Here is a 26419-nt window from a genome sequence, read left to right as displayed (position 1 = left end):
CTATGCGTTGGATGGGCCTGAACGAGTCTCCCCAGTACACAAGGATATGGACTTCTTGGTGGTTTGCAGTCGTCGGATTCATTAAGTTTGTTGACTTGCGAATGCCAGCTGCGACCAATGCGCTGGCAGATAGTTAACTAGCCGAGGCTGGATCCGGCAGGCAGACAGTGGGGCCGGATAGCAAGAACTGCTGAATCGCCAATGGATCAGCGCAGGAAGGTGTAGATTTCGAGCTCATGACCACCATCATGGGACAAGTAGAATATGCCTCACTACGGTGTTTGCATACTTAAGTGGTGTCGACCTCGAGTTGTTATTGCTTGGGGATAAAGCCCCTCTCCCGCAGGCAACGACACAGCCTACATACACTGAGAATGTCCAGAGAATGAGAATCATTGCCACCTGTGAATCATACGTCCCGTCTCCGTCGTAGTTGTCTCCCCGCTGCCCCCGAAAATACTGAAGCATGCTCCGGCAGGTGAGACGTCTGTCCCTGACCTCCTGGAGCTCTTGCTCTTCATGCTGCCGTCAAAAACGCCAAAAAGCCTTCAACATTAGAACCCACCGCCCCTCCCATAATCCTACAGGTACGTCTCCGTAAAGCAAACGCCAGCAAGTGGTGCCATCCCTCATGATATGAATCTACCCTGACTCGGGGCTGCCGTGCTCGCGATGGATGGCATCTGGGTCCTCTCGATTCCATGCCCGCTTCTCATGCCTTGTTAGTCTCTTTGGACTTCCAGAACTGCATCATCCGGCTCAGTCGCTTCGTCTTGCTGGACTTAGCCTTCTTGTCCGGCTCGCTGTCCATTGGGACTTCGATCGACAGCTTGCTCCTCTCCCCGTGTGAGCTGTTGACCAGCCGGCTCAGGCTTGCCAGGCTTGAACGCCGTCGTCCGAAGGCTGTCGAGGTAAACGACGCCGGCCTCGGATGCTCGCCCAACGGGGGATGTCTTGCCTGTGGGAGCTGCGCGAAAAGGCTTTCTCGGGTCATGGTCGAGTTGCTACTGGTCAGAGACGGAACATCGTCGACCGAGATCCGCACTTCCGGGCCAGGTTCTCCCAACAGCAGCGACTGGAAATTATCCTCCGCGACAGAGGACGGCGCCGTTGAGATACACTGCGCATCATACGACATCGGAGACCTCGGAGAGGGAAAAGCAGAGGATTGGGTCATCGACCAAGGGCTGACGGGTCCCAGAGACGCCGTCGGGAGGTTGAGCGGGCTGAGCTCGACAGGAGCCAAGTCCTTCGGCCTGGAAACATGGCGCGGAGAAGGAGTCGCCGATCCGGAATTCGCGTCGCCCGGGAGCGATTCTTCGGCCAAGAATGGCGGAACGGGTTCAGTGAGAACCGTATCGTCACAAGCCAAGCAGCCGGGCTGCTCGGATGCCGATCTCGCTGAGCTTGAAACCTCGCCAGCTTCACAGGGCTTCCGCTGAACCGCTTCTGCCAGCGACGACGTGGAACTGCCAGTGGGGCCATGGTCTTGGCAGGCCTTTCGTGGCTCGACCTCGGAGTGTGTTGCGGCTTCGGACTTCTCCGCGACCGACGTGCCAACCGCAGGCGTCGAGGGGCCGTTCGAAGAGCCGGCCGACTCCTCTTCTTCCTCCTCATCTTCCTCAAACACATCGGCCATTGTCGAGCTGCTCCCGAATCGCCGGAATCCAAAGCGCCCTCCCTCAAAGGGTACCAGCTCCGGTGCGCTCTCCGCGCGCCGATGATAGTAGTGCATGCCGGGACCAGAGAACCGACTCATCCCTGCAGCACTGTGCAGTTGCTTCTTGACGAGGCCGCCAGCCCTCTGCGCAGCTTCCCATTCGGGATTGCGCGGCAAAGGAGTGTTGAAAGGACCCAAAGCGGCGTCCAGATCAATCATCGGGTAGGAGGCATCTTCATCCGGAACGGCGACGGGTTTCGGGAACGTCCACGTCTCCCAGTCTCCATTCCCAGAAGACTGAGTGGCAGCAAAGGTGGGTGCCGGAGGCTCCGGTTCCAGAGACATATGCATCGTCTCACCATCGTCGCCGTCCTTAACCAGCTCAAAATGACGCGGGGGCGGCGGTGTCGGAGCTCGTCGTTTGTGCTTGCCATGACGGTGCTTGCCTTTGCGGGACAGGATGGACCCGGCCCACGTCTTCACCTTCTTTTGCTTCTTGCCCCTCTTCTTGGCGGCAGGCTTCGGCGCATCTGAGCTCTCCGTGGGCTCTTGCGCGCCTGTGCAATTGTCTCGTTCGGTCGAGCGGCGTTCTGCCACGCAGGACCGCGAAATGGCAGAGAGCGGGCTTTCGGGATGAGATCGGGTCGGCGAACTTGACACAAACGGATCCAAGCTGAAGAACGCCCACTTCTTGGCAGACCTCGTGGGACTCGGCGTGGCCGGGTTGAGCGGAATGGCCGGGGGCAGTGAGCCCAGGAGAGGAATCGATCCTCGTCTCCTCGGGGAGCGAAGAGCCGGCTCATCTTCCTGGGCACTTTGGGTCCGTTCCATGACAGCACCTGCGGTGCTGGGTCGGCTGTCGATCGGCCTCGGCGTCGAGGTGGGACCCCGATCAACATTTGAAAGCGAGATAACGGACGAAATGCTGCCAGATACGGAGTGGCCGGGTCGTACGGTAGCGGTGCTGGACGTGTCGGTAGAGACCAAGGACAGCGGTCTTGGAATGTACTCCAGAGTGTCAGAAAACCCAACCCGGTTTCGCACCGCCCCCTTGGGAGTCTGTTCCGGTGGCACGACAGTTGGCGACGGATCGATGGATCTACTAGCGAGAGGTTCCGGGGCTGGCGACGGCATTTCGCTCCCTGTCCCAGTGGGCTTGCCCGGACCCGGGATGCCCGGTACAGAGTGTCGCTCAGAAACCGCAGGGCTAGCAGGGGTAGTGCTTCCCTTCGGGCCAGAATTGGAATGTGGCACGATGATGGATGATAGGTCATGGCTGGAAATGGCAGCAGACCGACGATGAGCGTGCCCTCTGCGCGGTGTCGTCGGCTGGAGCAACGGCGAACCCATGCCACTCTCCGACTTCGTCGGGCTGACATTCGTGACGGTGATTGCCTCACCGTCGCGGATGCTTCCTCCAACGAACTCGCTGCCACCCCTACGGTGTCCAAGGCCTGCCGGTCGATTCGGAGCTAACCGTGGAGAGTTTGGGGCAGAGGGTGACTGCTGCGGGCTCAGAAACACATTATCAAATCCCGGAGTCGGCGGCAGGGAAGCTGCCGGGTTGAACGAGAAAGCCGGGAGAGCTGGCGACCGGGAAGGGCCCTTCCCATCCTCAGCGCCAGATTGCGAAACTTCTATGGCAGATCGCGGTCGTCTACCGGTCGCCCGGGAGAAGGAAGAGGGCGCCGAGGAAGACGAGGGCCGGGCGGGGAAAACAAACGGAGGGTTCGGAGGCGGCGGGTTCGATCGGGGGGACGCCTGGGAACCAGCAGGACGGGTACGCGGAGCGGCTAGATCGCTCATGCCAGGTGTGCCTGGAAGCTGAAGCGCTGCTCCTTGCTCGAGACAGTCGGGCGAGGGGGGTTCGATCATCATGTCGGGCCCGGCGGTGGCTGCCATCTTTCCAAGCCGCTCCGCGGCACCAGAATCGATTGGCAACTCAACTCAACGCGGGTGACATGGGAATGCTGAGTATAAAGGTCCCCTGGCGCGAAGACTTTTGCAGTCTGTGGTCCGGGGCCAGGTCGGAAAAGTTGTCGTGGCTCAGCCGATCGTGAGAATTAAACGATTAAAAACAGTTGCAGTCTGGGATCTGGCACGGTGTCAGCGACCTCCAGATGAGCCGCGTAGGGTCGTCGTAGGCGACAACCGTGAGAAAATAGAATGCGAATCTGGAAGGCCCGCGGTGTGGTCGCAAAACTCACCATTGGGAAAACAATGTCCGGGCGGCTGCAAATGACCTGGAGACAGCAGCAGAGACCGAATTAGGTAGCTAAACGCGCTGTTTCCAGAGAATCCAAGGGTTGTAGAAAGGAGTGGACGGTCAAGCCAGCGCAAATCTCTCGATTTGCTGCTGGGATTGAACCAAGTTCGCCGGCGAATCGACGAACGACGGCGGTGTGGTGAGGAACTGGGGAAAAGAGGGCGGCGGCGGAGTGGTGAGGGAGAGGTGAACCGGGCACACAACACGGGGGGAAATCTTGGGGTGGGGGGCTTTCCTCCCGGGATCGAGCGCCGTGCCTGAAAGTGTGTGCTTCAAATTTGCACTGTAAATTGACCTGAGCCGAGGTGGTGTGGGGCCTGGCTCTAAACCGAAAGCAGCCAGCCCGGCGCTGGCCACTGTTACTCTGTTCGTTAAGCGACCCTGCATTATCTCCCTCCGCTGTTGTCCACGGCCAGGTAGTGAGGAGGATATCAAGCGCAGGAACAGCAGCCACTCGGCCGGATGAGTGCCAACCAAATATCAGACGGGAATGTTCGACTTCGGTGTCCGGTGACCTTGGTTACTGCGCCCACCAAAAGGCCGCTTTCAAGATTCCCGGTTGTAATGAACCTCTACACTAGGTTCGCCTCCTCCGCAGCCACACCATTGTTGCGCACCCGAGTCCAATTTCGTATTTCTCGGTTGCATTTCCACGATGGCCGGCTACACGGCCGTCTGCGCCTCATTGTCTGTTACGTCAGGTACCCCGCTATTACCGGATCTGGGGAAAAGTTGGCCACGTTCCAGGGACCAGACCCTGCCAGCCCTCGATGACACTCCCGGGACCCCTGGCACATGCCTGCCAGGGGCGTTTACAAGTAAGTGCAACCCCACGGACTGAATCCTGCCCGCACTGTGTTACGGACGACTGCACTTCACAAGGCAGCGCGGTGGCGAGGAGTCTCGCCCACGTTGAGCAGGACGCCTTCTTTCTCTGTCCAGCATCAACTGAATACCCGACTGTATATACGGCATAATCTGTACTTAATCAACGACCGGATGCTTGTTTATCAAAGGCTGGCTTCCTTGCCAAATGTCTACAAGGTATTCCGTAGTTGAGACCTTACCTTACCTCAGAGGGTCGAGCCTGGAACAACTCACTACAACAGAGAGAACTGGGTGTCCTCTTCCGTGGCGACGTGCGTTCACGACCTTCCTCCGTCGTGACCTGCATCTGGCGCTACCAATGCACACCATCTGCATGTCTTAGTCGGTTTTGGGCCGCTGCATCCTGCAGCTGGCTTGCCACTCCGGACTGAATCATCCAACAGAAAGCGCGAAACATCCCCCCAAGCTTCGGTGTGCACAGACGATGCTGCATGAAGCGGCGGACAATTCAGCCGACCCCGAGGGCGGTGGACTCCTTTGTGTGCTGCGGCTGCCGATTGCCGTGGCAACTCCTGCATCGGGTCACCGCAGCGAAATGCCGCTCTGTCCAAGGCTCCCCAAATCGATGCGATCAGCAGTTGTGGCTGCATCGATAACCTTGGTTATCTACCGTTAACGTTACAGAGGATTTGTCTTCGGACTGTCGAAATGGCACAGTACATAAGCGCTACGACGAAGTTGGATTCTCGGCACTGCGCGGAGGTTTCAATGACGACACTCATTTCCGAGCCGGATCAAGCCAAATTAACGTGGTGGATCTCTTGCGACCGTTCCAACCCTGTCATTACGACTATTCCGCATTCCAGCAGTCCTCCACTTCAAAAGCCCGGGGCTCCCCAAAAGAAAAACTGAAGTAGTATATCACAGTTTCTTGGAAGAGGAGTGAGTGCCAACTTTTGGAGACACGCTTGATGAGTACAACGGAGCGTCAGTTCCCTTGGTCCTGGAAACATTAAATAGTGCGGGGAGTTACTCAGGCCCGATGCGCTAATGTGGATTACACTAGTGAACATAGTGTAGTGTATACTACGCAGCAAGGTAATTACCGTATCCCGGCACGAGCTCCTCCCTGGCACGCAGACACTTGGCGCCACAATTTCGAATTGTGCAGGCGGCGTCATCCGGACATTCGCCAGGATGAAAGATGGATAGGTTTGCACGTAGTGTACGGAATATTCCGGGCGGAAGTTGGTATGTTTGGAGTGTAAGACCGAGAGATCAACGTCACGAGATTAACTCACGTTACATCTGGTTCGCCAAACTCTCACTCCGAGTTTTACGAAGTACACGACATCCGTACTTTAGGTACTTTCAAGAGAGATCGGGGAACTACACGACACATAACAGAGATCGGGGAACTACACGACACATAACGTTATCTATACTAGTGTACCAGGTAGTGGTAGTGTTGTATCCGTAGTCTGCAAGGGCTCATGCCTCGTGTTGTGGAGAAAGCGGGCCAGACCCAATACAAGCCTCGCCCTGTCCAGCCGCAGCTGAGAGGCCCTGTCCCCAGCTGGTTGTATCCTGCCAAGAGCGCATTTCACTGGAAATTCTGCCGGCCAAAAAATTCCCCAGCATCACAGCACGACCGACTCTTTACCGCTTTCAGATCCATACTCTTCCGCCCCGACAATTGGTGATCTCTGACCTCAGAAAACGTGCACTGCAATTAGGCAAAAAGACATGTCCGCGACAACGGCCGAAGGCGCCGCGGCGCAGGAGGCAGCTGCAGCAAAACCACTTGGGATGCGGAAGAATGGTAACCTCAGACTCGAGGTCCGCGATCTGCGCTTCGTTGTGCTAATGCGAGCCCCAGGCAAGCAGTGGCATGCCCCGAAGAAGGCGTTCCGTCCGGGATCTGGTTTGACATCATACAAGCAGCGGGCGCAAGCGAGAGTGGCACAAGCGGCTACGAAGGCAAAGGAGAAGGAGATGAAGGAAGAGAAGGAGGCAGAGCGACAGGTGCGCATCGGTTCGCGAGCCCGAGAGGGAGATGAGACACTAATCATCGTGCTCGCAGAGGCGGATACAAGCGCTCAAGGAGAAGCGGGCTGCCAAGGAAGAGAAAGAACGGTACGAGCGGTTGGCGGCGAAGATGCACAAGAAGAGGCTGGAGCGGTTGAAACGCAAGGAGAAGCGCAATAAGCTACTCAACTCATGATCTCGACGGGGGGAAACACTGCATCAGCTCGCCGCAATACTCCGGGACTCCTTTTATGTTTGACGGACCACAATACCCTGTCAAACTCCGGCGTCGCAACGATGTCATGAACGGACCGGGCCCGAGGAAATTATCGCTCGAGGGTGATACTGGCCATCCTGTGCTGGCTCAGTCTCGGAGCTTTTTCTTCAAGCGCATGCTCCTGAAGAGGGAAGCGTATAGTGCAGGCAGCTACAAGGAGTCGCAGAGGTATTCAAGGCTGGGGAGGGATTATGACATCCATAAGCGCTTGCTTTGAGCTTCTGGAGTAAGGCGCCCCGCCTCGGTTCTCGACCGCGTCTGCAACAAACTGGTTATAGAGGCATCGCCTCTGATACCAGACTTAGCTTAGACAGCATGCTTCAACGAATACACGACCACAAGGGGTCTCTGCGAGCCTCCCTCTTGTGCTGTGTAAACAAAAACATTTCGTTACTGTATTTCCCAGATCGGCGCGGATGAATCGCAGGGTGGTTGATCTGCGGCCAACCAAGGTTGCGCCCCACCCTCCGTTGAGGGTCAACTGACTCGCTGTCCACATCCGACACCGGCCTCACGCCTCCGGTGTCATTGTACGACTCGTCGACCCCCAATCCCGTAAAACCAGCAAGGAAATCGAAGGACCATGTCCCAAAATGGCGGCGATGCACCCAAAGTGTCGTCGCCAAGCCGCCCGCGGCATCAAATAACGCGGTCCATCTCCGAGATCTCGTCGCCCATCCGCCTGCATCGCCACCATTCGTATCGCGTGAACAGGGAGCCCGAGCGAGACGCGCGCACTCCCGCCCCGCAGTCGGCGATCCCGGCCGTGCAAGCCAGGCGCTCGTTTGAGTGGTCGCGGTCCGAAGGGGTGACGCCCAACCTCACGCCGAACGCCAGCCGACGGACCAGCATCTTCTATGCCTCGGCCGACGAAGTGATGCCGCCGGCGGTCAGGCCCCCGAAAGACAGTAGAGTTGCCTCGGGAAATGGGCTGGCCAAGGACCAGCAGAGAGCTGTGGCGCGGGTGAGGTGAGCAGGGCCATCTTTTTTCTTACCCTTCTTACCCGCTTCGTTGCCCAGGCCATCCGCTGAACTCCCGCCGCTCCAGTGGCCTGCAGCGATCGCTCGCCGAACTTGAGTCCTTTACGAGTTCGACAACGAAGCAGCTCGACGACACATATTACTCGTTGCTGGAAAAGCTCGGCGCACTGCGGAGTACAGTTGCGGCCCTCAAGGAGCTCGCCGACCGCTCACGTCAGCTGAGCGGCAGCTTCAGCGCCGAGGCCGAAGAGTTGGATGCAGACATCCGCTCGCAGCTCGACGCGTTCGGCCAGTTCGAAGACCAGCAGAAGCGCATCGAATCGCTACAAGGCCGCATCCATGCGGGGCGGAAGCGGATCCGGTCGCTGAGCGAACGGGTCGACGCCGTGAGCGAGCGGATCGAGAGCTGGGAGCGCGCCGACCGGGAGTGGCAGGAGAAGACCAGGAAGCGGCTCATGGCCCTCTGGATCGTCACCTCGGTCGTCGTCTTCCTCGTGCTCGCGCTGTTCGTCGGCTCCCAGCATACGTCCGAGGGGCTGGAGGAGGCGACTACGCGGATTGCAAGCGACGGCTTGAATACGCTGGAGGTTGTGGCCGGGGCGAAGGCGGACTTGCTCTGGAACTCGAGGGCCACGGAGTCCGAGGGAACCAGCAGTCTACTCAACGTCACAGAACCGCCAGGGACATCATCATCTCATACGACCGACATGCTGACGGTGTTCGATGAACTGTGAGACTCATTGTGACGGCGGATTTTTTCATGACCCGGCGCCGGATCGTCTGTTCCTTTGTCACAACCTGATACCCTAATAATACCAAGGAGTCTGCTATCTTAATCCTTCAAGAAGTGTGCACGAGTCCTGCTCAAGGGGCTCTGTGTTTAGTTCCAACTCAAAGGGTGTTTCGGGACCAGATCTATCGGCTCGCACTTGTGTTGATCTCCACGCCCAGCCGAGATGGTCTCTCAGCGAGGACGGTCCCCCACTTCTGAGGCCTCCCGTGAGGGCCCTCACGAAACGAAACGCCCATAATCAGCGGGTCCGACACCCTCCAAGAACAGTAGTCAGGGAGCAAGTAATGTTCCACTCGACCTCTGCGGTCTGTCTTACTGGTAATGCGCAGTCCGAGGGGCTTGGCAATCTCGAAACGCCGTCGGACTTTCATGGTTCAAGGGGTTGGATGGACCATACCAAGCCCAACATCATCAGGGAACTGCCTGGGGCGTTGGGATTGATCTGCGCCACCTGTGCGATTCTTGCCCGATTTGATTCTTGACCTGGCTGCTTACTCCCGAAGCTACCGCAGTCGGGAGTGTCGAGGAGTCTCGAGACAACGCGCTGTCTGAGCTGGAGTACACAAGTGTACGCAGTACATTTGAGGAGAGCCTTACCGGGTTGCCAGTTAAGGAAGTTAAGTGCCTGGAAACACAGTGCTTGAAACATTAACGATCGACTCTCATGGTGATTTAACTTCCAGGTTCCTTTTCCCGTTGTGTGTACTTGACTACCTATCTCAATAAACTCACAGTAAGCCAAAGCGTCGGGACAGACATTTGAGAGCAGATTGCACAGGGCGGCTTGAAATAGGAAACTTGTTGAGGTGGCTTGGAAGTTTGAAGAGCGCATTGTTCGGCTCAACCTGGAAGGTCGTCGAGTGTTCAGTGGATTTGTCCCTCCGTACTGCGGGCGCGCTGTTGGCCAGAAATTCCCCGTTCTTGGCAAAGTGGTCCACATGCGTCATTGGGTGCCAGCAGGGCTTTGGGCGCTTGATCCACCGGGACTCGCTGCAAGCATCCACATTCGTGCGCTCTGAAGACGGGACTCTGAGAGGATGCACCAACACGGCCCGGTCATGTTGGAGCCTCGGCGTCCTGTCGGCGTCGTGGAGTTCCCGGACTGGAGGTCGCGGGCATTCTCTCTCTTTTTACGCTCAAATCAGAGTGGGAGTACCCGTCGATCGGCATCTCCGCTTGCAGGGTCCTCGATTTGCATTGCAAGATCCGCGACTGTCGTAGTGTTAACGTGAACTTGAACTTACCTTCATTGTTGAACTGACTTGTTCCGGGCCGCGCCCCGAGTCGTTTCCTGGTCTCCTCCTCGGCCCTCGACCGACCCGGCGTGTTGGTTCATCGTTTCTGTTTCTGTCTGTTGCAGGTGCCGAAACAGCCTCGTGCCGCGCGGACACCGCTCGGCAGACCGCAATTGCGACACGCACGAGGCGCAGGCGCATCCCGGCCCGGGTCGACGCTTACTGAGTGCGATCCTGCCCCGCCATCGCCATCCACGCGGGCACGCATTCCCATGCCCGAGTCCAATTCGAACTGGACGCAGCAGGTAGTACTTGCACAGTAGGGGAGCGGCACGGAACCTGGGAAGACCATCCGATACCATTCCTGAAACTGGCGTTCTCTCGATCTTCGTCGTGTCCCAGTGCTGCACCGCGAGAATGGTTTTCGACAACACCCCGAAAGTGCCGTCCAATGCCGTAAACGCCACCAGGAACGAGCTGCAAGCCGGAGGGCCGACGGAGATGCCGGTACTGACGGTGTCCGCGCCGGCGGCGAAGCAGAACCTGACGGGGAAGCAAGAGCACTGTTCGCTGGCCTTTCCCATACACTCCAGTCTCCCGTGTATCCGGTCCAACGGAGGCTGACCGATGGCTCCGTAGATCTAAAACGCGAGCTCATCTCGGAGCAAGTAAAATGGGAGATTTCAGAGCTCAACTCGCCCACGGCGCTCCGGCGGTTTGGCGCTCCGTTTAAGTCGCCCCTTGGCGAGGTGTCGCCGCTAGATTCCGAGCTGCCCATCCTCAGATACATCTTCGTCCACCATGTCCGCGAGTTCCCCTTCCTCGACAAGGCCAAAGAGAAGGAGTTTTGGCAGGACAAGCTGCAAGTGGTGCGTTCCCCCTCGCGGCGTATGAGTGGCAAACACGGCCCGGAAGCGAAGGGTAACACTGCAAAAATGATGCTCTCTAGTTCCTCGAATCGTTTGCGAGCAAGAACATTTCGTCCTCGGAGGACCGGTTGGAGGAAACCAAGAGGAGGAAGCTGGCCGTCAAGGCCAAGAAGCTCGTCGAGCTGATGATGGTGTCGGGCATCCCAACCTCGTCGGGCTTCGAGGAAAGGATTCGTTTCTCCGAACTCGAGATCGTCGACGCCAATGCGATCGATACCGGCGTTCTCTCCACACTTCCCGAGGGGAACTACTTGAACGGGTGGGATGTCAATGTCGCGGGCGTCCGGATCATCTCGGTCAAAAGGAAAATCAGACACCACCCGCATGCTGTGAGTTGCCAATTCATTCCGAGACTGACAGAGCGGCCATCTTGTTGCTGACGATCGACGTGAAGGAGTTCATGCTTCGTGTGAAGAGGAAAAACGGACCAGTTCACTTCGTCGGGCGGCGCTATGGCGACTTCGCGCGCTTATATAAGAGGTTGCGCACTGAGCTGCCGGGCAAGGTCCTCCCGCCACTTCCGCACAAGAACAAGTCAAACTCGACGGTGCCCAGCTTCATAGGAGCTTATGGTGATGAACATTCCGAGACGTCGTCCATTTCGTCCGCCTCTACCCAGCTGCCACGCAGCCCTGTGGCCAATGGTTCCGGACACCTGAACGACGGCGCTCAGCGGCTGTTGTCCGTGAAAGGTCGGTTCTATCCTCAAGCCACGGAGAAGGCCGCTGCTTACCTTCATCACCGTCCAGACCGTCGCTCACCCGATCGGCTCTCCCCGCGAAACTCTGTCGACGGCGGGCCATCCGCCCACACAACCCTAAGCCCTAAACCCCAAGAGGTACGTTGAGCTTCGTGATATTGCGGGAAAGCTCCGTACGATGAGGCCGAAGCTAATCTTCCCAGTCTGTCCTCCTCCGGCGAGAGAACCAGAGGATATCCTTGCGTGCTTTCCTACGCTCCCTGTTGCACAACCCTCAAATAGCGAGTACCAAGGCGATTGATGAGTTTCTGACGGCAAACCCTATAACCCTGAGTGACGAGGACATCGAAGATATCACCCGCCGAAAGCACCTAGATGAGAAACGGGTAGAGGAGCAGAAGCGCTTCTACGAGGTTGCGCGAAAACGTGCGGCAGAGCTGGACGTCTACATGGAACAGTATGTGCAGCGAGGAAGCCCACTGTTTTGGTACTTACCGCTGACTTACTCTTTTCTCCTAGGTTCCGGCAAGACATCGTCGAACGCAATGGCCTGACCATGCTGTTCAAGGAGATCCGAGAGAAGGAGACCATCCAGGATCTCAGCCTGCAGTACCAGAAGTTCGCCGAATGGTTGCGCATCGAAGTTGCGGCTACCATCTACCACCTCTTCCTTGCCGAAGACAACTCGCCGGAGCTGTTCGCCCAAGCAAAGAGGATCCACTCCCTGATTCCGTACACGCTCATGAAGAACGTGATCCGGGTGGCCAATCCAGCAGCTGTTATGTCTAGCATCCTGGACATCTTCCTGGCTCAGCCGTTCGGCACCAGGTCGTTGATGCAGCGCATCTTCTCGATGACGCTGAACGACGGTATCAAGGCCTTTCAGCGGTCGATCGACGCGCTCGCCGATAAGATCGGGGATCCCGTGTTCGTGGAGAAATTGAAGGCGTTCACGGACGCGGAGGAACCGATCAAGCAGGCCATCAGAGAGGAAGCCGCCAGCGACGACATCGACATTCTCGTGGTCATCCTGCGGTCCGAGCTGGTCGGCCCTCCGCTGCAACCGCAGCAGATCGAGCGCCTGTACAACGCCTATGTGGCCTTCAACAACGCGGTCGAGAACGTTGACGAGGAGCTCCGGCAGGGCGCCCAGCTCTTCTCGTACCTCAAGCAGCTGATGAAGCTGTACATCCGGCAGCGGGATAAGGCCATGATGCTGAGCCTCATCGAGGAGCCCGTCACGCTCCAGCTTTTTCGGGACCTGTTCACCATCTTCTACGAACCCCTGGTCAGAGTTTACAAGTCGGCCAACGTGTACAACAGCATCACGGACTTTGCCCATTTCGTTGATGACCTGATCCAGGTGCGCAACCCCGCCCAGCGGCCCTTTTCTTTCTTTTTGCTTTGGTTTGTGTACTGCTACTGACTGGGACCTTTCTCCCCTCAGGTTGTCGAGAGGTGTCGCGAACAGGACCTGTCTGCCGATCCTAACCAGACAGTGCAGGCCTTCATCGACCTCTGCCAGCGCCACGAGCACAACTTCTACAAGTTCGTCCACGAGGTGCACACGCACGACGACGGCCTGTTCACGCAGCTGATGGGCTGGATCGAGAACATCCTCGAGTTCCTCCGGCACGGGCCGGCCAACGGCAGCCTCGACATCAACGCGCTGTTCGAGGGCGCCACCAGCAGCGGCATCATCGACCGGGAGAAGGCCATCGTCGAGATCGACAGGCTCATCGCGTGGCAGGAGGCGCGCAAGAAGTGGCACCACGACAAGACGAGGCAGAAGATGGCCGCCGAGGGCGTGCCGGCAGATGGCGGCGGCGGCGGCGAGGCGCTGCCCGGGGCGCTCGCGTTCCGGTCTAGCGACTTTGGGCTCGACCAGGAGGACCTGGCGGAGATGGGGTTCGACGACGACTCGGAAGAAGAGGCCGAGGCCGAGGCGGACGACGAGCTGGACCCGATCGACGCGGAGCGGAAGCGCAGGGCCAGGCGGCAGGATCGGCTGCGGCGCAACGCGGGCGAGCCCGCGAAGCCGGAGGTGTCGGAGGTGCACAAGCTGAAGGAGAACTTCCTGGTCATGCTGCGGATGGTGCTCGCCGAGTAAGACGCCGCACGGCGCATATGCGTGGGCGAGCCGAGTTGGATGCCTACTAGAGGCGCATTGGACAGCGTGGAACTGCGGCCGTCTCGTTGGATTCCGGACGAAGTCTTGGGAATGGAATGACAGGGCAGAGCATCCTGTGGCCGGAAGAGTAATACCGTAATGATTATGGCCCTATAGAGCATAACTTACTTTACACCGTACATTAGATGCTTCTAGACAAACAAGAGTATCCTTTTTGACGGAGAGAAGCTTCCGTTTTGGGGGGCTCAGCGTTGAGTTACTGTAGCGACATCTACATATCTGTGTTTACCTCCTCAATGCACGGATTACTGCGCAGCTGTCGCATCTAGTGAGTTCTCAACTATCAACCTTCTGGCATATGCCGAGGAATTTGCTCTTTTCGGCAACGGTTAGGGGAACATGATGCAGGCTCCACATCTTACTCGCCAGTGTGTCCAACTGTGTAGGGGATGCTCTGTACGGAATACTGAAACATGCACATGGTAAGTAAGGTACCTAGGCAAGTGATGCAAATCCGGGGTTCATTCTAGACTGGACGAGACACAATTACAATTGAGACGATGAGAACTGCAGACTGCCAGAGTTGACTCGCGCTGCAGTGGAAGACACAGCTACCACCTAACAACACATGATTGGGTGCGCAGCGGGACGGTTCGCTCAAGCGGGTGCCGCTGCCAGTTGCCCCACCTTTCAGGGTGGACCAGGCGCGGACCTCGCCGGCAACTCGGGTAATCAGCTCCCGCTGATTGGTTCAGCAGCCAGCAGCTCTGGCGCTCCGGGACTTGCAATGGGCGAGCGAGCAACTGCATCCATTGGACTTGAAGGAGGCTCAAATATTTCCGAGTCTCTGATGCACACCACCTTCCCCCTCCCACCACGCTAGACGACAATGGCATCCTCAATGGCTTGGAGACGACTAGCCGCGGCGCCGGCGGTAAGTGTCCCTCTCGCGCGGTCCCCTTCCCTTTGCCTGCGCCGTTAGCCCGCCCTCGATTCCCTTTTTCTCGCACCCGAAAAGACGCTCTCGTGGCTAACCCGAGGCTCGGCAGCTCTCGCGTGCCTTCCGGAACCCGACCCGCGCCTTTTCCACAACACGACCGGTCGGTAAGTCGAGCCAGTTGCCCCCGGGCCGCAGAGCATTGGATGTGCGCGTTTCGTGACTGACATGTTTCTGTGCTGGCAGCCCGCGTCATCGCCAACGGGCCGCTCCGCGCGAAGGAGGCGTCGCCATTCGTCAGCAACAAATACCCGGTCATCGTACGTCACCCTGGCTGGAATTCGCTTGTTTCTGTACAAACGGAGCAGGAAGACATTGACCTCGGGCGGAAATAGGACCACGAGTACGATGCGATCGTCGTCGGTGCCGGCGGCGCCGGTCTGCGTGCCGCCTTCGGTCTGGCCGAGGCCGGCTTCAACACGGCCTGCATTTCCAAGCTGTTCCCCACGAGAAGTCACACAGTCGCCGCCCAGGGCGGCATCAACGCCGCGCTCGGTAACATGCACGAGGACGACTGGAGATGGCACATGTACGACACGGTCAAGGGCTCCGACTGGCTCGGCGACCAGGATGCCATCCACTACATGACCCGCGAGGCTCCCGCCTCCATTATTGAACTCGAGCACTATGGCTGCCCCTTCTCCAGAACCGAGGATGGCAAGATGTAAGTAGCAATCGGTGCGCGGGATCGTGTGAGGAATTGGAGACGAGCTCACGCGCTCCGCAGCTACCAGCGTGCCTTCGGTGGTCAGTCCCAGAAGTACGGCAAGGGCGGCCAGGCTTACCGCTGCTGCGCCGCCGCCGACCGTACCGGCCACGCTCTCCTCCACACGCTCTACGGCCAGTCCCTCCGGCACAACACCAACTACTTCATCGAGTACTTCGCCATCGACCTGATCATGCAGGATGGCGAGTGCCGCGGTGTGCTGGCCTACAACCAGGAGGACGGCACGCTCCACCGCTTCTTCGCAAACAACACTGTCCTGGCCACCGGCGGCTACGGCCGTGCCTATTTCAGCTGCACCTCTGCCCACACCTGCACGGGTGACGGCATGGCCATGGTTGCCCGCGCTGGCCTGCCCAACCAGGATCTCGAGTTCGTGCAGTTCCACCCGACCGGCATCTACGGCGCCGGCTGCCTGATCACCGAGGGCGCTCGTGGTGAGGGTGGCTACCTGCTCAACTCGGAGGGTGAGCGCTTTATGGAGCGGTACGCGCCGACCGCCAAGGATCTGGCCAGCCGTGACGTCGTCTCGCGCTCCATGACCTTGGAGATCCGCGAGGGCCGCGGTGTCGGCCCCGAGAAGGACCACATCTACCTCCAGCTCAGCCATCTCCCCGCCGAGATCCTTGCCGAGCGTCTCCCGGGTATCTCGGAGACTGCCGGCATCTTCGCGGGCGTCGATGTCCGCAAGCAGCCCATTCCCGTCCTGCCCACCGTCCACTACAACATGGGCGGTATCCCGACGCGGTACACTGGCGAGGTTCTTACCGTGGACGAGCAGGGCAACGACAAGGTCGTTCCCGGACTCTTTGCTTGCGGCGAGGCGGCCTGCGTCTCGGTCCACGGCGCGAACCGCCTGGGCGCCAACTCGCTCCTCGACCTGGTCGTCTTCGGCCGTGCCGTCTCGCACACGATCCGCGACAAATTCACGCCCGGCGCTCCCCTGAAGCCGGTCGAGGCCGACGCGGGCGCCCAGTCGATCGAGACGCTCGACAAGATCCGCACCTCGAACGGCCCCAAGAGCACCGCCGAGATCCGCCTGGCCATGCAAAAGACCATGCAGCGGGAAGTCAGCGTGTTCCGCACGCAGGAGAGCTTGGACGAGGGTGTCCGGCAGATCACCGAGGTCGACAAGATGTTCTCGCAGGTCGGCATCAAGGACCGGAGCATGATCTGGAACTCGGACCTCGTCGAGACGCTCGAGCTCCGCAATCTGCTCACTTGCGCGTAAGTTTACCAACACCACCACCACCCACCGCCCCGACGTAACCCAATGGGGAGAGAAAATCGTATACCTTTCAATTTTCGCCTTGAATTCAGACACTGACTCTCCTTTTCGGGGGAAAACAGCACGCAGACCGCCGTCTCGGCCGCCAACCGCAAGGAGTCGCGCGGCGCGCACGCCCGCGAGGACTACCCGGAGCGCGACGACGAGAACTGGATGAAGCACACGCTCAGCTGGCAGAAGACGCCCCACGGCCCGGTCGAGCTCAAGTACCGCCGCGTCATCAGCACGACGCTCGACGAGAACGAGTGCAAGCCGGTGCCACCGTTCAAGCGTGTCTACTAAAAGGAAGACGGGGCGGTTTCGCTTCGGCTTTTGGTGGATGGCGCGTTGGCGAGAGACTGTGGCCCGTGTCGGTCACTGATTCTCTAATGGATGGGTTGAGCCATGTCGAAGTTCAGGGGGAGAAAAACCGAAGTTTGGGAGGGCGAACCGGACTGGACCGGACGCTTCATCTGTCCGGTTCGTTCGGCCTCGGCCATCTGTGCCCCAACTGGTTCGTGTCCATGGGGAAGGAAGAGGGGAAATTCCGCCAAGTATAAGCTCCTGCCTTATGTTTCATTTCCTTTGCCGTCTCCCTTTCCCTAGGTCTTGTACGTCTGTGCCGGGAGGGTTACTTTTGTCGAGGAACTTCTAGATCGATGGGGAGATGGCTGGGAAATGAGGACTGTGTAAGCAAATCGGTTGTCTTGGACCGCCTCTAGCGGGGTGTGTTGTCCGTGTATACCAAGGGGAAGACAAATGGTGGAGACATCGGGGTCAGAAGGAGGAGGAAGATGAATGAGTGGGCAGTGCGAGTCGAGAGAGTCTAAGAGGAGAAATACATTCAGTTTTGAATACTCTGCGCTGTGTCCGGTAGATGAATGTATGCGAGTTGATCAGTCGAGTGGGTGAGTGCGGCGACAATCACATGGGTCTCGCCGAGGTTCACGGCGGTCTGGGTATCTGCCGGCTATACATATGCTGCAACCTCTTCCCCGGGCCATGGTGCCAATGCCTGGTGCAACACGGGAGCGAGCGACGGAGAGAAAGGGGGTGGCGTGGTTTTGCCGTCGTGCAACGTTCAACGTGGTTGATGATGAGCTCCGGGCTGCTAGGGACCCAGTGGAAGGGTTCCAGTATCCTCGGTAGGAGGCATGTTCAATAATATATCTTCAGTACTGATATCTATAGACATGATCTTGATTAGAGCTGTGAGCAATTCCGAGCCATGGCACAGACAGGCTTGTCCAATGCAGACGTCCGATGTGGCCGCATCCATGAGCCCATCCAATTGAGACAGAAAATGACCGTCATACGACTTCACAGCCAGGGTGTGCTGATGTTTTGGAGTCTGTGTTCAAGATATCTCTCGTCCAATTTCGCTTTCGCATGTGCAGGGTAAGCCAGGTGCTTCGTGGGTCAACCTTCTATCGGCAGCGTAGCTGCTTTGCATGGCTCGGCACTTGGGGGAAACCAGACCGTCCGATTCGGTGAGATAAGCCGTCCACCATACAGCTGGGAGGAATAGGATGCTCGTTCGCGATGGGCTCTCGCTCCGGCAAAGGAGGAAATAGACTATACCGAAAACCCTGCTCAATATGAGATGCGTCGCAGTCACGCAAGTTCATCTGTCAATGCGTCATCCGATGTTCAATGCAGGAAGCCATGTGGGAGACGAGGGGAAGGGTTTTTGCCGAATCCAGCCGTAGCATCTCGATTCAAGTTCACTCGATCGCAAATTGAGTTCGCGGAGTAGCGGACAGGGAGGAAAATGAGTGAGCACCGTCGATGCCAACAACTCAGGAGGTCAGTTTTCCAGAAAACCGACAGCAAAGGACGCATTGCAAACTGAGAGAGCTCGGCACAGCATACAATGCCCCCCTTGTTTGTTCGTTAGCGTGGTACTTACAGTGGATCACGACAGGCTTTTTCATTCCCCAGGGCTATCAGGTACCTTCCTAGCCGTCTTGGCATAGAATGGACTAACCGCAATAGAAAGTCAGAGGGCACTGCAGCCTCTGCCAGCAATGCAGCATCCTCCTATGCCTTGAGAGCTAGCTAGATAGGATAATTGCGTTCAGTCTACTGCTTTACTATGCCCCAACGTACCTCACTTAAACTTGGAGTCTGGAGAGTGAAGAGGCTCGAGAATGGAGCAGGTGGGTAACTCACGTAAAAAAGCCGACATTTGGTTGGCTGTAGGCCCCTGTTAAAAAGTGGAGGCAAGAACCAAACTAACAAACAAACAAGCATTGTATTGTACAGTGCGAGTCCGCTAGCCACATGCAAGTTGTTCCTAGCCAAATACGGATGCCCCACAACCCCACAGCCACACCCCCCACGGAGCTGGTTGCTGAGCAACGCCCGCATTTACAACCGGCAAAATATGGCCCATCAGCCAGGAGCAGGACACACCACCCCAGTCTGGATGTCCCTGATCATCGGGTCGATTCTGATTTTCCCCGCTGCAGGCTTGCTTGTGACCAGTGCATAACCACATTATATATATTGTTTGCACTTCGGTCGGGAACTCGCGACACGCGGAGCCGTCGCACCGACGCTCCAGAACCCGGGACTCGGGACTGCTATGAGACACCAACTTCCCGCTTGAACCCAAAATTTCCGTACCACGCACGCCCGTCGCCGGCTGCGGCCGAGAAATTGTGCGCGTTGAGTGCATTCTCCTCTTCAGCGACTGGTAAGGAAATAACCAACAACCCGAGTATGGACGGGGGCGAGCTTTGTTGACACGCCTTACGTTAGCTCTCGGCGAACCGCATCTCCACCGTCACAATGGGGCTGCTCAGTTTCGGCCTCTTCCGGCCTGGCAGCGCAAAAGGGCCAAAGCTGCCCCTGTACAAGGAGGTGCCTTCTTCCTCCCGACGGCGCACCGCCCGCCCGCCGCGCTCCCCCACCAAGGAGCGCTACTCAGACTCCGAAGACACGTCAGACGAGTCCGGCGACGGCGACACCACCGACTCTTCGACCTCGTCTTCGCCCAGCTCGCGTAGCTCGAGGCGGACATCGTCCTCCGTCTCGTCCGCCGCCGCACTCATGCCTCTGAAGAAACGGCCCGCAACTGCCGCGCGGCGACCGCCAGTCAGGAGATACCTCTACCGACTGCCAAACAGAGTCATCCGGTACCTCTGTATCGCGATGATGTCGACAATCGTCATATTCATCTTCATCCTCGTTCGCGCAAGCCAGCTCGAGAACAGGAGGATAGCGGAGGGCAAGGTCGACAAGAAGCCTGTCATCCCGCCGCCCTGGGAGGAGTTCGAGTTCCTCACCAGGTACTACGGAGGCGTCAGAAGCGTCGTTCCCCTGGCCGACAACACGCCGCAGTATCCTCGGCTTGAGGAAGAGGGGCCGTACAACGTTACTCAGCCGCAGCCGCAGCAGCAGCAGCAGGAGGAGGAGGAAGAAAAGGAGGGGTCGGAGAGGAGGGAAGCTGAGCCGCCAGCTGTCGACCAAGCGTCAGTCGAAGTGAAGCCCGTGCCACCGAGCAAGGCGTTTACCGACTACCCAACAGCCGGCCTCCCGAAAACCGCCGATGGCGTCTACGAGTGCTTCTTAGACAGCCAGAACACGATTAGGGTGCCGCCTATCCGCTACATTGAAGGGAGGCCCAACGGCTTCCCGGACAACATCCTTGGCTCGTACGAGCTGCTCTCTCTCCCTGAAGACGTCTGCTTTGAGCGCTACGGAAGATACGGCCCGTATGGCTATGGTTATTCTATCCGGACAGGCGGCCTAGGTATCGGTGAGCACGGCGAGCGGGAAGGTGCCGAAGCGGTCTGGGAAACCGTCAAACAGGTTGATTGGCGCGGCATCGACTGGGCAGCTGCTCAGCGCCAATGCTACAAGGCCAATGCCAACCGGTACAAGCCATTGGAAGTCCGCGGCGCTCGCCCGCGCGGCTTCTACATCGGTGATGGCCTCGAGGTACCCAGACTTGCCACGCGTGACTCGGCGGAGAAGGTTCAGTCTGCCGGCGAGAAGACCCAGGCGAGCATTGGCAGAACTGCGGTTGTGCTCCGCTGCTGGGATGAGTTCGTGTGGAGGGAAGAGGATATTGCCAACCTCAGGGCCCTAATCTCGGAGCTGTCCCTCGCCTCGGGCGGTCGCTACGACGTCCACCTCCTAGTCCAGGTGCGGAATGACGGCAGGAACCCCGTCTGGGCTGACGACGACACATACCGCAGCCGTATCAACGAAACCGTCCCCGAGGAGTTCCGCGGGATCGTCACTCTGTGGTCCGAGACCCAGATGCTCGCTGTCTACCAGGGGGTCGTCGATCTCTGGACACGCGGCCCGGACCTACCCGTGCACGGCTCCTACCGCGGCCTCCAGATGGCGATGCAGTACTTTGCCTACAACCACCCGGAGTACGACTACTTCTGGCAGTGGGAGATGGACATCCGCTACACGGGCCACTACCACGACCTGCTATCCAAGCTCGAGCTCTGGGCCAAGGACCAACCCCGCAAGGGCCTCTGGGAGCGCAACGCGCGCTACTACGTGCCCCACGTCCATGGCACGTGGGAGGACTTCAGGCAGATGTCCCGCGTGCAGACCGAGCACGGCACCGTCGGCGCCGACAACGTGTGGAGTTCGGTGCCCGGCAGCAAGATTGTCGGGAGCGGGGCCGACCGGCCCTCCTCGTCCGCATCGCAGATGTCCCGCGGCGAGCAGAGCATCTGGGGTCCGGAACGGCCGCTCGACGAGAACGACTGGTTCGAGTACGAATCCGACCCCGTGCCGCCGACCACCTACGAGCGCGACAAGTACACGTGGGGCGTGGGCGAGGAGGCCGACCTGCTGACGCTGTCGCCCATCTTCGACCCGGAGGGCACCACGTGGGGGCTGGCCGACGACATCACGGGGTACAACGAGACGGGCGGGATCGGCAAGCCGCCGCGGCGGGCGCAGATCATCACGGCGTCGCGCATGTCGCGGCGGCTGCTGCTGACCATGCACCGCGAGACGGCCTTCAAGAAGCACCACGCGTTCCCCGAGATGTGGCCGGCGACGGTGGCGCTGCACCACGGGCTCAAGGCCGTCTTCGCGCCACACCCGGTCTTCGTCGACCGCGCCTGGCCGCCGGCCTACCTGGCGCGCGTGCTCAACGGCGGCCGCAACGGCGCCTCGGGCGGCGCCCGCACCGCCGTCTACGGCGACCGCGAGCACAACACCCGCGGCCTCACCTGGTTCTACAACGCCGGCTTCCCGGGAAACCTGTACCGCCGCTGGCTCGGCCTGCGCGTCAACAACGACGGCGGCGAGGAGTTCGAGACCACCGTCGACCAGGCCGGCGACGACCGCACCGTCGGCACCATGCGCGGCGGCGAGGGCCGCATGTGCCTGCCCCCCATGCTGCTGCACCCCGTCAAGGAGGTCGACCTGCCCGTCGAGCGGGAGGAGCAGGAGGAGGAGCAGCAGCAGCAGCAGGCGGACGAGAAGAAGGGGGAGACGCTCGTGCTGGATCCTGGTGCTTGATTTATGGAGTGTGTGTGGGAGGGAGGGAAGAGAACCTCGGTGGCAGAGGTGTATGGTGATGAATCTGTTTCTCGTCGTTTATCTGGCTTCTCAAGGGCTCGGCGTTTGGGTATATATTGGGCGAGTGGGGGATACTTGCTGCGCAGTGTCTGCCGAGGTGGGATGGGCGGCTGGTTATGTTCAGATGTAGTGATGTCAAATGGACGAGTAAATGCAGGTTCTTCTAAATGTCTATGTTGAGATTTACGTTTCTCGATCGCGAGATGCGTGTACAATGCGAGGCTTTTGCGGGGTGGTTGACAACGCCTGTGCTGTTGCGTCTTTCATTCAGAGAGGTCCGACGGCAAGCAATTCATGTTATCGTTTAGCAAACCGTCGTGGAGGAACGAGCCTCCAGACCCATCCGCCATCTACGCACCTACGATACATCGGATATATGGACATACTTCATCCAAGGCGCCAAAGACAAACTCCCAGTTCCTTTTCGCGTTTCGAGCCTCCCAGATCCTGCGCCAAACATGGATATCATCACCTCGCACAGGCCAATGCAAGCAAAGCAAATAGAGAAACGGCGCAGTCGTTGTTTCTAGACCACCCGTTTAACCTGCATCCGAGGAGAAATTCCATGTCAGTCACGCCTGGCCACAGTTTTGAGCTTGACGAAGCGACGAGAGGCCCAGCATACCTCAAAGAACCTCCGCAGCCACCAGACCTGGAAGATGCTCTCGCCGATGACGACGCCAATGACGAACAGGTTCCACCACTTTACGCGGCTGTTGGTGCTCTCCGCCGTGTTGCGGTGGGTGCGCTCGCGCACGACGATGTAGCTCTGCTCGTCCTTGACGCGCTCCAGCAGCTCCGACAGCTTGCGCACCTCGGCCTCGAGCGGGTCCTGCGGCACGTCCGCCTCGGACACGTAGACGACGCCGTGCACGTTGAACGAGACCTCCTTGGACGACGCGCCCCAGTGCTCGTTGCCGAAGCAGTAGATGTACTTGCCGTCGTGCTTGGCGTCGAACGAGAAGTCGCCGTTCGACACGGACCGTTCGTTGAATTCGTACTGCCCGATCGGGTTCGTGATCTGCAAAGGAAAGGGAGGTATCGATCAACCGTTAGAGCCGCTTAAACAGAGAAATCACCATGGCTGTCCAAATCCGTTCAATCGTACCCAGAAGTCGATGTCGAGGTTGCCGGCGCTGCCAAACTCCCGGTCGCCGACCTGGAACGTGACCGTCATCTTGTCGCCGTGATGCAGGTTCTCGTGGAAGCATTCGCGCCCGTGCGCCGGGAGCTGGATGTTGTGTGCCGCTGCCGAGCCCAGCAGCAAGCTGGCCGAGAACAGCAGCTTGGCTGCCGCTTGTAGGAGCATCGTGGCTGTTGTTCGTAGTGCCGTGTCGTGAGGGATGCCAGATCTCGAACTTCGAAAGTGGCAGGTTCCGTTCGGGCACTTTCAAGGACACCTTGGCGATTTTGGCGCTAGCCTGGGCTGCGGCTCCAAGGGGCTGCTGTCCAACGGGGCTGCCGCTGAGACAGTGCGGGTTCGGCTTGTGAAGGCGACTTACGGGGGCCGCAGGGTGGAAACCTGGGAGGTGCCCCGGTCCAATGTTGTTCCAGGCAGCCCAGTACTTGCAGGGTACAGGTGGCGGGTGGTGGCAAGCAGGGATGGTGCTTACCTGGAAGGTTGGTGATAAGGTGCCCCCGAGGTAGCGTGCACGGGCCCATCTTGCCTGAGAACCACCGCCCCTGCGCCGCCCCAGCGACTGCCTTCCCTGGCCTGGCTCAGCCCAAGAACAACTTTCAAAATCCACTCGGTTCTCCCCCCCCAAAAGGCTTCCCTTCCACACCGCCATCGCAGCAATCATACCCAGCACCCATCTCGACGGGAAATAGTCGCGTCGCCATCTCGGTCAGTTTACCGACACAAACCGAATAGTAAGTCGATTTCTCTGTCGACCGGCTGCGCGCACGTGCATCGTGGCAGCAGCTTTCTGCCTCGGCCTGCCGCCCGCGTCTTGACTCCTCCCCTCTCCAAGACCCCAAGTCCTCCACCGCGTCTTGCGCGGCTTAGGACCTCAGCCCACCCGTTCCGCTGCTGTCCAATTCGTCACGCTACTACTGGCCACTTTATCGTCCTCGATTTTGGCTGCCTGGGAGTGGCTTGAAGCCTTTGCCCGTTCGAGGCGCGGTGCATATCTGTCCTCAGACCACGCCCGCGTGCCGCTTTATTTCAAAAAGCCCGTCGACTCCGACAGCAGCTCCTTTGTATTGCAGCGTCGCGTTCTCGATCAACGGCCGAATTCTTATCATCCAGCTGCCACTTCTGCGACTCCGTGCTGATTGGTCATCTGCTTACGCGCCGTTCTCGACAGATTCATTACCCCTTAATTCGTTTCCTCGGTTCTCCGTCACCACCGTCAAGATGGGCATAGGCGGATCGAAGCTCTTGGGCTGGCTCTCGCTGCTCATGAAGCAGAAAGAGATGCGCATTCTGATGGTTGGTCTTGATGCTGCCGGCAAGACCACCATCCTGTATAAGCTCAAGCTGGGTGAAGTCGTCACCACGATTCCCACCATCGGTACGCCAATCCTCCGCCGCGGGCTCCGAGTGATCCCCTACCTTGCTTCTTCTGCCGGATTCAGCTGGACAGAGGGTGCTGACGCTTGTGCTGCAAGGTTTCAACGTCGAGACGGTCGAGTACCGCAACATCCAGTTCACCGTGTGGGATGTCGGTGGCCAGGACAAGATCCGGCCTCTGTGGAGACACTACTTCCAGAACACGCAGGGTATCATCTTCGTCGTCGACAGCAACGATCGTGACCGTGTGCCCGAGGCCCGTGAGGAACTGCAGCGCATGCTCAACGAGGACGAGCTGAGGGATGCTCTTCTTCTGGTTTTCGCCAACAAGCAGGATCTGCCCGTAAGTCCCCTCCTTGAACTGGTTTCAAGACGGGAGATGCTGATGTAGCGGGCTTTTCTTCCAGAACGCCATGAGTGTCGCCGAAATCACAGACAAGCTTGGCCTCCACAGCCTGCGGCAACGCACCTGGGTACGACTTCCCCCCGCCTCCTTCATCCATCCAACCTTGCACGGACTAATAGTGTCTGCAGTACATCCAATCCACTTGTGCCACCTCGGGTGACGGTCTGTTTGAGGGTCTCGACTGGCTTGCCACGGAAATCAAGAAGAACAACTAAATGCAACATCTGGAAACCTCCGGGGACACGCGTTCCCCTCCAACCTCGGTCAAGCATGGTTCGATGGTGCTCTATCCAATATCCCGTTAGGCAATCAGTCGACTAGCCCATGAACAACCCCTTTTTTTTCTTTTTACGCGGTTGGTTCCTGCATCGTGAAACGCCGCTCATGAGACGCAAATGAAAGAAGCAAGCAAGCAAGCAAGCAAGCGAGGGGGGAAAAGGGGCGGTGGGATGCGGTGGCCGACACTCTTTTTTTCTGAAACTCCTGGTCACTTTTTTCGGAAAGACGGAGAAGGCGCACTGGGTTTTTGGGAGAAATCATGTACAATCTGATACATTCGTCATGGAGAGATGTTGCTCATTTGAACTGCTTTCCTCGACTTGCCCACCTCTCCGCGAACTAACTAATCCCCCAGGCCTGCCCAACTCCTTGTTGTGGATTTCCCTCTTCCTTCTCTTCTTCTCGTTTTGTGTCTTATGTAGGCGGAGAGGGGCCGTACTGAGCTGGAGGAGGCGAACTAGCAGTGTTTATGGGCTGCTTGGGTGGAGTTGGTGTGAGGAAGCGAAACTGAGCATGAGCAAGTGAATGGCGAAGCCGAAGAGAAGCAAAGCGAGGCAAGCAGTGAGTGCATGGGTTGGGGGAAGAGCAACAGGTGTGTGTATCTGCGAGTCGGTTGATGATTGCGGGAAGCGGGAGAAGGAGCTGGGGGAGAGGAGGGGGGAATGATGGCTGTAAACACCATTGCTAATCTACTTGTTGCGAATACGAATTTACTGCTTCTGCTTTTCTTCTTGTTTCCTTTTTTCCCTCTCCTGTGCCTTGTCGGCAGCCAAGTCGGGCTCGCTGTCTATCTGTCTGTCTGTCTGACTGACTCGGACTCGGTGGGGTCATCATAAGGGGAAGT

The 26419-nt window shown here is 58.5% G+C and overlaps 9 protein-coding genes across 9 annotated transcripts; 7 read left to right on the top strand and 2 right to left on the bottom strand.

Moving 5' to 3' along the window:
- Positions 1 to 265: 265 nt before the first annotated feature.
- THITE_2171277 (uncharacterized protein) lies at positions 266 to 4088 on the bottom strand. The gene is made up of 2 exons (XM_003656569.1): positions 3868 to 4088; positions 266 to 3755 (listed from the first exon to the last, which is right to left on the bottom strand). The coding sequence occupies exon 2, from the start codon at positions 3560 to 3562 to the stop codon at positions 713 to 715; it is 2850 nt and encodes a 949-aa protein (XP_003656617.1). The 5' UTR covers positions 3563 to 3755; positions 3868 to 4088; the 3' UTR covers positions 266 to 712.
- A 2221-nt stretch (positions 4089 to 6309) lies between these two features.
- Positions 6310 to 7161, top strand: THITE_2121503 (uncharacterized protein). The gene has a single exon (XM_003656568.1). The coding sequence runs from the start codon at positions 6501 to 6503 to the stop codon at positions 6960 to 6962; it is 462 nt and encodes a 153-aa protein (XP_003656616.1). The 5' UTR covers positions 6310 to 6500; the 3' UTR covers positions 6963 to 7161.
- Positions 7162 to 7481: 320 nt separating this feature from the next.
- THITE_2121500 (uncharacterized protein) lies at positions 7482 to 9032 on the top strand. The gene is made up of 2 exons (XM_003656567.1): positions 7482 to 8028; positions 8108 to 9032. The coding sequence occupies exons 1-2, from the start codon at positions 7643 to 7645 to the stop codon at positions 8772 to 8774; spliced, it is 1053 nt and encodes a 350-aa protein (XP_003656615.1). The 5' UTR covers positions 7482 to 7642; the 3' UTR covers positions 8775 to 9032.
- Position 9033: 1 nt separating this feature from the next.
- THITE_2121499 (uncharacterized protein) lies at positions 9034 to 9661 on the top strand. The gene has a single exon (XM_003656566.1). The coding sequence runs from the start codon at positions 9118 to 9120 to the stop codon at positions 9313 to 9315; it is 198 nt and encodes a 65-aa protein (XP_003656614.1). The 5' UTR covers positions 9034 to 9117; the 3' UTR covers positions 9316 to 9661.
- Positions 9662 to 10290: 629 nt separating this feature from the next.
- On the top strand, positions 10291 to 14157 carry THITE_2121496 (uncharacterized protein). The gene is made up of 8 exons (XM_003656565.1): positions 10291 to 10633; positions 10708 to 10937; positions 11018 to 11326; positions 11392 to 11689; positions 11747 to 11835; positions 11901 to 12154; positions 12217 to 13060; positions 13145 to 14157. The coding sequence occupies exons 1-8, from the start codon at positions 10486 to 10488 to the stop codon at positions 13805 to 13807; spliced, it is 2835 nt and encodes a 944-aa protein (XP_003656613.1). The 5' UTR covers positions 10291 to 10485; the 3' UTR covers positions 13808 to 14157.
- A 531-nt stretch (positions 14158 to 14688) lies between these two features.
- Positions 14689 to 17673, top strand: THITE_61645 (uncharacterized protein). Its single transcript, XM_003656564.1, has 6 exons — positions 14689 to 14762; positions 14878 to 14932; positions 15012 to 15085; positions 15161 to 15489; positions 15553 to 16776; positions 16900 to 17673. Exons 1-6 carry the CDS (start codon positions 14718 to 14720, stop codon positions 17117 to 17119), a joined length of 1947 nt encoding a protein of 648 aa, XP_003656612.1. The 5' UTR covers positions 14689 to 14717; the 3' UTR covers positions 17120 to 17673.
- Positions 17674 to 19203: 1530 nt separating this feature from the next.
- THITE_2121491 (uncharacterized protein) lies at positions 19204 to 22421 on the top strand. The gene is made up of 2 exons (XM_003656563.1): positions 19204 to 19514; positions 19580 to 22421. The coding sequence occupies exon 2, from the start codon at positions 19610 to 19612 to the stop codon at positions 22313 to 22315; it is 2706 nt and encodes a 901-aa protein (XP_003656611.1). The 5' UTR covers positions 19204 to 19514; positions 19580 to 19609; the 3' UTR covers positions 22316 to 22421.
- On the bottom strand, positions 22421 to 23860 carry THITE_2121489 (uncharacterized protein). Its single transcript, XM_003656562.1, has 3 exons — positions 23484 to 23860; positions 23001 to 23396; positions 22421 to 22919 (listed from the first exon to the last, which is right to left on the bottom strand). Exons 1-3 carry the CDS (start codon positions 23682 to 23684, stop codon positions 22902 to 22904), a joined length of 615 nt encoding a protein of 204 aa, XP_003656610.1. The 5' UTR covers positions 23685 to 23860; the 3' UTR covers positions 22421 to 22901.
- Positions 23861 to 24165: 305 nt separating this feature from the next.
- Positions 24166 to 26305, top strand: THITE_2171273 (uncharacterized protein). The gene is made up of 5 exons (XM_003656561.1): positions 24166 to 24247; positions 24685 to 24891; positions 24989 to 25233; positions 25298 to 25363; positions 25425 to 26305. The coding sequence occupies exons 2-5, from the start codon at positions 24735 to 24737 to the stop codon at positions 25509 to 25511; spliced, it is 555 nt and encodes a 184-aa protein (XP_003656609.1). The 5' UTR covers positions 24166 to 24247; positions 24685 to 24734; the 3' UTR covers positions 25512 to 26305.
- Positions 26306 to 26419: the final 114 nt, after the last annotated feature.

This window comes from Thermothielavioides terrestris, chromosome 5, assembly GCF_000226115.1.
Source record: "Thermothielavioides terrestris NRRL 8126 chromosome 5, complete sequence".
Taxonomy (NCBI): Eukaryota; Fungi; Ascomycota; class Sordariomycetes; order Sordariales; family Chaetomiaceae; genus Thermothielavioides; species Thermothielavioides terrestris.
This window is presented reverse-complemented; position numbering and strand designations above follow the sequence as displayed.